The sequence below is a fragment of the Rana temporaria genome, chromosome 11, assembly GCF_905171775.1.
Source record: "Rana temporaria chromosome 11, aRanTem1.1, whole genome shotgun sequence".
NCBI lineage: Eukaryota > Metazoa > Chordata > Amphibia > Anura > Ranidae > Rana > Rana temporaria.
The window spans coordinates 51,974,941-51,986,199 of record NC_053499.1 but is presented as its reverse complement, the minus strand read 5'-3'; the positions used below and the strand labels follow the sequence as shown (position 1 = coordinate 51,986,199).

General features: G+C 41.9%; 1 protein-coding gene across 2 annotated transcripts in view; it reads right to left on the bottom strand.

Moving 5' to 3' along the window:
• Positions 1-5,557: 5,557 nt before the first annotated feature.
• The window catches only part of LOC120916763 (mucin-2-like), a 28,555-nt gene continuing 22,853 nt past the window's right edge, over positions 5,558-11,259 (bottom strand). The window contains exons 5-7 of one of the 2 annotated variants that reach the window (XM_040327698.1): positions 10,432-10,479; positions 7,504-7,609; positions 5,558-5,902 (exon numbers count right to left, since the gene is read on the bottom strand). In XM_040327698.1, coding sequence (XP_040183632.1) covers positions 5,725-5,902; positions 7,504-7,609; positions 10,432-10,479 — 332 coding nt within the window. In that variant the 3' untranslated portion in view covers positions 5,558-5,724. The remainder of the gene's footprint in view (positions 5,903-7,503; positions 7,610-10,431; positions 10,480-11,259) is intronic. The other variant, XM_040327697.1, reaches the window with a different exon arrangement.

Genomic DNA, 11,259 nt, shown 5'->3' with positions numbered 1-11,259 from the left:
AAAACCATTTATCATTTTCCTTCTACTTCACAATTATGTGCCACTTTGTGTTGGTCTATCACATAAAATCCCAATAAAATACATTTACATTTTTGGTTGTAACATGACAAAATTGAACATGTCAAGGGGAATGAATACTTTTTTTTAAGGCACTGTACAGACTGATTTTACTGTTGTGGGTTTAATAACATTTTAATGGTATTTCTGCCAATAGGATTACATGATTAAGTCTTGTCAGCAGCTGGTTACAGTAAATATTCTGGCATGATTTTATCATCTAACTAGCTGAATACCCGGCGTTGCCCGGTCTTCCTATCTTGACCTTTTGGGGAGGAAAATCATAGTAATATAAATATACCCATCTTTTATATAAGGGTGTAGGTAAGGGTTAATTTAACTGTCATATATTTTTATTTGGCATATAAGTAATATGTGTACCAGGTATTATTAAAATATCTCCAGGCGTACAGAAGTTATGTGGGAACATACATTTCCCATTGATTTGCATGGGACTTTAAACAAAAACCCCGACCCTCACAAATGGGGGTAGTTAAGGGATAAATTAACTATCCTATAGTTTAAGTGGACATATAAGTAACATGTGACCAAGTGTTATCGAAATATCTACAGCCGTTTGGAAGTTATGAAGTAACATGTATTTCCCATAGAGTTGAATGGGACTTTAAAGGAAAACCCCGACCATGGCAAATGGGGGTGGGTAAGGGTTAAACCACCTATCCTATGTTTGTTGCTGACATATAAGTAACCTGTGTGCCAAGTTTCATGTTAATATCTTTAGCCGTTTGGACGTGATGCTGGAACATACATACATACATACATACATACATACACACACACACGTTGAGTTTTATATATATAGACTTGGCAGACTTGGATCTAACATTCTAAATCTGTGAGAAGTTGCAGGATGTTGCATGTCAGTGACTCAGGAAGAAGTGAAGTCACAGGGTCAGCATATGAGGAGGTCATGAAGCATTTTCAGATGGAGGTCAGGAATTGTGCAATTCGCACTGGAGCCGCTGTGGAGATGTGTGAACCGGCTCCATAGAGAGCCGATCACAATCTCCTGATATGCGGAGAAAACTTGCATACAATTTGCACTGGTGTGAACCCAGCCTTAAAGCGGGGGTTTACCCCAAAAAAAAAATGTTAACATTAGATTTTTTTTTTTTATCCCTGTACATACCGTATTTTCACCGCCGCTTCCGGGTATGTCTTCTGCGGGACTGGGCGTTCCTAATTGATTGACAGGCTTCCGACCGTCGCATACAGCGTGTCACGTGTTGCCGAAAGAAGCCGGACTGCGAGTCGGCTCTATACGGCGCCTGCGCACCGACGTTCGGCTTCTTTCGGGCAACTCGTGACGCGCAGTATGCAACGGTCAGAAGCCTGTCAATCAATTAGGAACGCCCAGTCCCGCAGAAGACATACCCGGAAGCGGTGGTGAAAATACGGTATGTACGGGGATAAAAAAAAAATCTAATGTTAACATTTTTTTGGGGGGTTTCTGTCATTCTGACAACTCGGCTGAATCTAATGTTAACATATTTTTTTTGGGTGAACCCCCGCTTTAAGTTAAAGAAGCGATTTGGGTGTCTCCATAAAGAGGACCCGTCATCCTTATTTCTATTTCAACATTTCAGAAAATTTTAAAAATAACAAAAAGTTGAAGAAAAATAAATGTAAAGTGAGTGAGAGCAATAATTGTAGCGCTAGACCTACTCTGTACCCCTAAACCGGTAAACCGAAAAAGGGATTTAAAACGTTTCCTAAACGTTGCCTATAGAGATTTTTAGGTACCGTAGTTTGTCGCAATTTTAAAGCGTTATATATTACCTCATCTTTCAAATTTTCCCCCAAAATGGGGGTATATCTTTATTGTATTTCGACCTAAAAAATTGCAATGATCAAAATATAGACCCTCTGAAATAAAATGGCAGAGTTTAAAAAAAAATTCTAGAAAGAAATACTGATTTTAAACTTGTAAACAAAGTGCCAGAAAAAACTGTGATTGGCAAGTGGTTAGTCTCCTCTGCTACAGTGACCACTGCTGTCTTCTTGGTTCCGTCACTTGGCTACCCTGCTGCATAGTGAACATGGGGTGGTTTGCTTGGCACGGCTGATATACGTACACACCCACACACACACCCCTTGCATTTTTTTTAACAAATGCAAAGTACATTCTGTTTCTACAAGGTGATGTCACCACTCCAATGCTCCACCTTGTCCAAGCAGAGACTTCTAGCATTCAATGAGAAAAATTCAAGGTCTTCTGTGAATGACTGTTGTGTAGGGTTATACTTCATATTCCCATCGCACACATTCCTGGGTACGCTCTTGGGTTTGGGTGCTCGTAGCAACAACCAGCTGGATACTGGTACACGTTACAGTAGAAATATTTGCCAGCACACCATGGAACGACGTAAATAGCGTCCAAATGGATGATTTATTGCATGATCACAACACAAAGAGAGTGCAACGTTTCGGAGCCATGCAGGGCCCCTTCTGCTCACATGCCTGACGAAGGGGCCCTGCGTGCCTCCGGAAAGTTGCACTCTCTTTGTGCTGTGATCATGCAATAAATCATCCGTTTGGACACTATTTACGTCGTTCCATGGTGTGTTGTGTAGGGTTGACACATCATCCCTTTGGCTGGGTTCACACTTGTCCGACAAACGGTCCTACATTGGGAGCCTCATGTAGCATGACGTGTGAAAATCAATGTTTCCCTATGAGAGCTGTCTTAACTGGTCCTACACAAGTCGGTCCGACTTTGAAAATGCTCCCTGTACTACTTTTGGTCCTACATTGATCCTACTTCAGCCCATTGAATATCATTGAAGTCGGACCAAAGTAGTATCCTGTTCATGAAAGTAGGACCAATGTAGGATAAATGTAGGACCAATGTAGCAGAGCAAAGTAGGATGAAAGTAGTGTAGTAGTGTGAACCCAGCCTTAAATCCAGGACACATATTAATTACACATGGTCTGAGGCTGATTTAATGGAGATAAGGCACCAAGTAAGTTTAATTACCTTAACCACTTTCGGACTGGCGCACACCGATATACATCGGCAGAATGGCACGGGCAGGCAAATGGGCGTACCTGTACGTCTCTTTAAATTTGGTGCCCAGCGGGTGCGCCCGCCGCGTGCCTAGGGAGTGAGCTTGTGGGTCCCGGAAACTCGATGTTCGCCTGCGATTGCGGTCGGGAGAGGCAGAACGTTGCATACTGCGCGTCACGAGTTGCCCTGTTCTGCCTAGTGACAGGACAGTGATCTACTGCTCCCTGTCATCGGGAGCAGTGGTAACTGTCATGTCACTGGTAGCTCAGCCCCCCACAGTTAGAACACATCCCTAGGACACACTTAACCCCTTCAACGCCTCCTTGTGGTTAACCCCTTCACTGCCAGTGGCATTTACACAGTAATTAGTGCATTTTTATAGCACTGATCGCTGTATAAATGACAATGGTCCCAAACGTGCCAAAAGTGTCCAATTATTTTTTCTGAATTTAGTGGCATCCTTGAAGCATGTCCACTATTTTCGTAATTTTTTTAAATCTTTTTTTTATTTACCTTTATATTGTTCACTGGGGTAGAAGTAATACCCCCGTATAGTATATAACAGTATAGAAGCACAGTTTGGTTGCATATTCTGACATGATATTGATTTTTTTTTTCAGATATTAGGATCCCATAAGCCCTCTCCACATGTCACCTATTATCATAAAGTTGTTATCTTTTGTTATGCACCTAAAGTCCCCCCCCCCATGTCTAATCCTCCTAAAAGCAGCAGTATAACCCGAACCTCCTTTATCCCTCAGTGGTCTGCAAGAAATAGATTTTATGGTGAGTATAAACATTCTATCTTAAGCGTTGGAAATTTAAAAAAATACTCTACACAACTGCTTATGCATGAACAAAAGCTGCTCTGTACTCTATAATTCTGATTTGTTTTATTATGATAGAGACATGCTTTTACACACAATAGAATTAGACCGAACAATTGAACTATCCCTATCCATACATACTATGCTTGCAAATACGCATGTCTGCTATGATGATTTTCATCTTTAGGGCAGGCACTTTTTCTTGCAATAAAAAAAAAAAAAACTTGCTAAATACACAGTCTGTTGTATAGTTTTTTAAAATTGTATTTTATAACCTTTGCTTAAGTGCCTGCCCATCTATCATAATTTGATCCATTAGGCCTAACATAACATAAGCTCTCTTAAATGAAACCTATCTTGAGACATATGGGGGTGACCTTCAGAATATACTAACTGCCCCTTTGACTTCATTACTTTTAGCCACTGACAAACATTCAGCAAGTAAAGTCACAATAACCTGATCTGTATATTTGTTTCAGGTTAAGGACTCTGAAGCAAGATGGTCAGCAGGAATTCAGAAATTTCAAATGTTTTGATTTCCTGATAGGTTCACTTTTATTTTTAAAAATGGCTATCTTAGACATCTCTTAGGAAAGCTTCCATTCCTTAGAACACATATCAACTCCGTGGTGATAACTTTACCCACCATGCATCTGAAGACAATCAACTTTGTCTTCCTTTCTGTTAAAAAAAAAAAAAATCAACTTTATTGCCCTTAAACTCCTGCTACCAATGCAACACATATGTGCAATGCCCACATGCCGCACATATGGGTGGCAGACCTTTCTGTGCTAAGAGCATAGTGACCAATTTGCCAAAGACAGCTCTCGATCGCTTCTAATGACCAAAAGCCAATCCTGTGGTCGGTCATGTGATTGGCCAGTCCTTCCCCCCTCCCTTTGGGCATACAGACCCTCCTAAAGGGAAGTCAGGGCGGGACAGGAAGGAGTTAAAATATTATGCAGCTTTTAACTGTGGAAGTGATTGCTTCAATCAGAGTTGTCAGAGACTAATGCCGCGTACACACGATAATTTTTCGGCATGAAAAAAAACGTAGTTTTAAAAAAATGTCATGTAAAATGTGGGCTTCACATCATTTTTCAGCTTCTGAAAAAACACAATATTTTTTTCAAGCATGCTGCATTTTTTAACGATGTTTTAAACAATGTAATTTTTCGGGTTGTAAAAAATGATCGTGTGTGGGCTAAAACGACGTTAAAAACCCTTGCATGCTCAGAAACAAGTTATGAGACAGGAGCGCTCGTTCTGGTAAAACTAGTATTCGTAATGGAGTAAGCACATTCATCACGCTGTAACAGACAGAAAAGCGCAAATCGTCTTTTACTAACACGGAATCAGCTAAAGCAGCCCAAATGCGAATGGAACTTCCCCTTTATAGTGCCGTCGTATGTGTTGTAGGTCACCGCGCTTTGCTAGATCATTTTTTAAAAACGATGGTGTGTGGACAACGTCGTTTTAATGATAAAGTTGGGAAAACTTTGTTTTTTAGACATGCTGAAAAACGATGTTTTCTTTCAGAGAACATGTTACAAACGGTTACATTTTTATATGTAACAACTTTCTGTTCAACATCCAGATAACGCAAGCGTGTGTCTAAAACCAAACGCAGAAGATGACACTTATGCATAAAGACAACAGTTTATTATTTAAACTGTTAAGAAGCATTTCAGGTTAAGCATAAAGGTCTATTTTACACGTTTTTCAGATCTGGTGAATAAAATTGGTTTGAATTTATAAGACAGAATACATATTGATGCAAGAGAAAACATTTATTTGCTGGTGGAAATGCAATTAATGGTAACTTGCATTAGAACATGGTACTGTGTTACATTCACATTGTTCAATTATTTTGATCTGTACAATAGATTTTGATGAGTCGGGACAGTGAAGTTCTAGCGGTTTTACTGAGATTCTCACTGGACTGCAACAGCGGCAGCTTCCTTCAACTGCTTCAAATCCATCATGATACCTGAAATAAAAATACAAAAAATGTGACAAATTGGACCCCTTTTTACATTATATTATGCCAGCCTTTCTCAACACTGAGGAATCCTTCAAATAGCTTTCCAGTCTCAGAGAACCCCTGATAAAAATTACCATATCCATAGGTGCGGGCACAGGGTGTGCCAGGTGTGCCCGGGCACACCCTAATGACCCTGTGCTGGGCAGATTCCCCCTGCTACTTGGCTGCAGATAAAGGAACTGGGGAATCTCTTTCCTCCTGTTCTTTCTATGTCTCAAAAGCGAGACATCAGGGGTCTGTTTAGACCCCTAATATTTCACCTAGGCCACCATGGGGCTCCAAAAAAATGTAAAAAAATATATAATATTGTAAAAAAAACTGAATATATTGTAAAAAAAAATGATAAAATTGTGAAAAAGTAATAATAAAAAAATATAAAAAATAAACTGACACCAGTCTCTGCCCTTTCCACATTGTCCACTGCTCTACCGACACTGTCCATTGCCATATTGCTTTGGGGTGCACACCCTAATGCAATAGGCTGCGCACACCTATGACTATATCTACAACTCATGATACGTTAGTGTGATGGGCAGTGGGAAGAATGCTCCTTACACTTGTAGTCATTGGGAAGAGTAACCCCCTTACCAATGCCAAATCAATGGTGTCAGAGGGAACTTATCTGAGAGATACACAGCCCCTGTATACACATGGCTAGAGGGCAGAGAACACAGCCTTTGTTACTGATTGATGGTCTGCAGTGACAGCTTACTGGCGATATAGCTCAGGAGGGTTTGGACTAGTTTCTGAATATACCTGAGCTCATCCCTTCATGCTATGGAACATGTTGGCAGGACACGTGAGCATAGCTGATGACATAGCAGTATGTTGCTGTTCATTCATTGTCCAATCAGGTGAGACCACCGTAACTGGCGGCATCCTCCTGACTGTGTAGTCAGGCAGAGGTGTGTGAATCACAAAACTGGTTGGGCAGGCAGATAAGATGACGTTTTATTGGTATGCCTGAATCTCAGCTTTAGAGCAGAGTTCCACCCAAAAACCTCCGCTTTAAGTGCTGGTGACCCCCTGACATGCCACGGATACCCTCTTTTTAGGCATCTAGCTCCCACTCCCTCCCAGGGCTCTGTGGCACCGGAAGGAAGTTCATCTCTCCCCCTCCCTCCCTGCAATCTTCTGAGATGCGTCACAGGTCCCAGAAGACTGCCCGGCCAATTACAGCATGGCTCGCGCATGTGCAGTGCATGCCGGGCTGTGAAGCCACAGCCGGGCTCCCACAATAGTGATGCTGGCGCCGTGGAGAGGAGCGGGGCTTCGTATGCCCGCTTCGCTGGACCGTGGGACAGGTGAGTTTCTGATTATTAAGAGTCAGCAGCTACACATTTTGTAGCTGCTGACTTTTAAATTATTTTTTTTTCAGCGGAACTACGCTTTAATTCCCCAATATTATTCAGGTGAATACATTTTACTATTCTGCCAATCTGTGTTTAGTAGTGTAAATGAGAGTCAAAATCAAATATAAAAGCCATTAGAAGCTCCATTAGTAATAAAATGATTGGTGAAAACAGAATAATGTATTTTTCCCTTACCATGATTCAGACTCGCAGTATCCCTGACACTTGGTCAGTGGCACTTCAGCCGTGCAATTATCCTTAGTGATGGTGCCTTGGTATTGATGAGGGCTACAGCTGGTTTCTAAAAGAAAGGACATAAATGAATACGTTGCTTTGAAAGAAGGATCCCTTACATCATTTTCCTTTCTTATAATACAGTATACAACAATAGGGCTTCTCTTCTATGATTGTGTCTGTTTTTGGTCTACACTAGCATAGAAACACTGGGCCAGATTCACAAAAGAGATACAACGGCGTATCTCCGAGATACGATTGTCGCATCTATGCGACTGATTCATAGAATCAGGTTACGCATAGATATCCCTAAGATCCGACAGGTGTAACCGTCGGATCTTAGGCTGCAATTCTAGGCCGGCCGCTAGGTGGCGATTCCATTGCGGTCGCCGTAGAATATTCAAATGACTAGTTACGCCGATTCACTAACATCCGCTTTGCCCGTCGATCTAAATTTACGTCGTTTCCGTAGAGATGCGTCGTGTAAAACTAAGCATGCCCTCTAGGTGGTGTAACCAATGTTAAGTATGGCCGTCGTTCCCGCATCGAAATTTTAAATTTCACGTCGTTTGCGTAAGTCATCCGTGAATGGCGCTGGACGCCATTTACGTTAATGTCGAAACCAATGACGTCCTTGCGACGTCATTTAGCGCAATGCACGTCGGGAAATGTTAGGGACGGAGCATGCGCAGTACGTTCGGCGCGGGAACGCGCCTAATTTAAATGGTGCCCGCCCCATTTGAATTAGGCGGGCTTGCGCCAAGCGGATTTACGCTACGCCGCCGCAAGTTTACAGGTAAGTGCTTTGTGAATCAGGCACTTACGCTGTAAACCTGCAGTGGTGTAACGTAAATGGGATACGTTACGCCGCCACAGCGTAACAGATTTCTACGTGAATCTGCCCCACCATGGCTGTATAGTAGTTTTATCTCTGACAAATGTACTTTAATGATGCGTACACACGGTCGGAATTTCCGACAACAAATGTTCGATGTGAGCTTGTTGTCGGAAAATCCGACTGTGTGTTTGCTCCATCGGACATTTGCTGAATTTGAGAGCTGGTTCTCAATTTTTCCAAAAACAAAAGTTCTTGTCGGAAATTCCAATCGACTGTATGCAATTCCGATGCACAAAAATCCTACGCATGCTCGGAATCAATTTGGCGCACGCTCAGAATTATTGAACTTCATTTTTCTCGGCTCGTCGTAGTGTTGTATGTCACTGCGTTCTTGACGTTTGGAATTTCCGACAACATTTGTGTCACCGTTTGTATGCAACATAAGTATGAGCCACCAATCCGTTGGAAACAAATCCACGGTTTTGATGTTGGAAATTTCAACCGTGTGTACGCGGCATCAAACTTGTGCGTTCTCAGCCACAATTAACATCAGCAAGGTTCCCCAGTTGGGCTCGGTTTCTCACTGCTGTCACATGGGATCCAACTTGTGAGATCCCCAAGTCACATGACATGTCAAATTTATTCTCTCCCTAGGAGAGCCGTTTTAACTGATAATACACAAGTCGCTACAACTTTAGAACTACTTTGGTATGACTTGGGTACAATTTCAGCCCTTGTACAGGCTCCTAAATATCATCCAAGTCGTAACAAGTCGGAAAGGAAGTCGCACAACTTTGCCATCACAGCAGTGTGAACCAAGCCTTAAAGGGGTTGTAAAGGTAAATGTTTTTCATCAAGGTGAAAAAACATCATCGCCACCCGAGCCCCCGTCTTACTTACCTGACCCCTCGAAAGTCCCGCACTCGTCCATGTCATCCTCTTCGGTTCTCAGCCTGGCCGTTGATTGGCTAGGTTGGACGGATTGATAGCAGCGCAGCCATTGGCCGGCGCTGCTGTCCATCATATCTGATGACGCCGCGCGACGGGTAGCGGGCCGAGTGATACAGTCGGCGGCTATGCCCCGTCGCTGTATCACGGGAGCGTGCCTGCAAAAGCTTTCCACCATGTGAGCTTGCTCGCATGAAGGTGGAAAGCTCTTGAGGAGGGGAAGCCATGACAGCCGTCGAGGGACCCCAGAAGGCGTAATCAGGGCCACTGTGTACAAAACGAGCCACACAGTGGAGGCAAGTATAACATGTTTGTTATTAAAAAAATAAAATAATTGTTATCTTTAGTGTCGATTTAATTGATGGATTGTATTCTCCTGACAATCATGTCATTTCACAAACAGTTCACTGCTCTAATTACAAACATATGTTAAAGTAGAACTATAGGCAAACTTTTTTATTTTATTTCATTTTGGATAGAGTAACGAAGATTTTTTTTCACCATCTGTGTCCTGTTGCAGAGATTTCACTTCCTGTCCCATAGCCAAACAGGAAGCAAGAGGAAATCCCTGCAAGTTAAGGGAATTGCTTGGGGCCCCCAGGTCACCACAACGTGTGTCCTCATTGGAAGATTTCCCCTCTATTACTTTTTTTGGGGACAACCCAAAATGTGGGACTTTCTTTTACTCTCACTTTCAATGATAATGGTAAACAGGAGACATGGAAAGGATGCACAGACAGTGACAGAAACTGATGTGTTCTAATCCATCTACACTCTATCCAAAAAGTTTATGTTTTTCTAATACTTTGCCGAATTGAGGCTCAATTCACATCTATGCATATTGGTTTTGAACGTTTCTGCACTGCTTTTTTACTGCAAATTTTCTGTCTCGCGTCAGGTCTCCATTTCTAAGGACATGTATGACAACCCCAGAACACACACATTCAAAAACAAGGTAACAATGAAGGTTCCCTATTATTTTCATACATTTACTTTAGGGGCATTAGTAGGCAGGATCCTTCAAACACTCATGGTTCCAGCTCTAGACTGCTACAAGTATTTGCATTTTATTAATAATAAATAAAAGGCTGGAGACTACGTACGTGGTTTAGTTGTTGACTGGTGTGGCATGGTTACATTATTATCATGAGCTGTTGAAGAAAAATTAAAATATTTTAAATAAAATAAAGTACATATAGATTTAAAGAATGTAAAAGGATCTCAGTGTCACATTTGCTTAATCCCTTTGTATATGTCATCTAGATTTCCATCAGCCTGCTTTGCTTCTAACAGAAATGGCCACCCTACTACCTAGCAAAAAGTGCATGTACAGCTTCATTGCAAACACACTTGTTGTCTGACATACAATTCACGCATACAGCCTCGGGGGGTCAAAGAAGATACAACAAAGTCTGTCTTTGAATATATGATTTGTAGGTTTTCTGTAATGTGACACAAACAATTACATTTTCAGGTAAACCCTATGGTGCTATATTCTATTTTACTTTGCCACAGGCACATATTGCTCTATGACCTATTCTATAAAGTTTAATATGTTCTACTCCAAAAGTTCTCTTGAAAGAGTTTTGTTACATCACAAAGTTCAAGACAAGACCAGGAGCAGAATATTTTGAACGTCATGAAGTGAATCACAAGAGAAGGCCTGTATAGGTAACATTGAAACAAGGACAGTAGGCATTAGAGACATAGGCCGCGTACACACGATCAGTCCATCCGATGAGAACGGTCCAAAGGACTGTTGTCGTCGGTTAACCGATGAAGCTGTCTGATGTGCCTACACACCATAGGTTAATCAACCGATCGTGTCAGAACGCAGACACGTAAACCACGTTCAACGGCACTATAAAGGGGAAGTTTAAATCCAATGGCGCCACCCTTGGGGCTGCTTTAGCTGATTTTGTTTTAGTAAA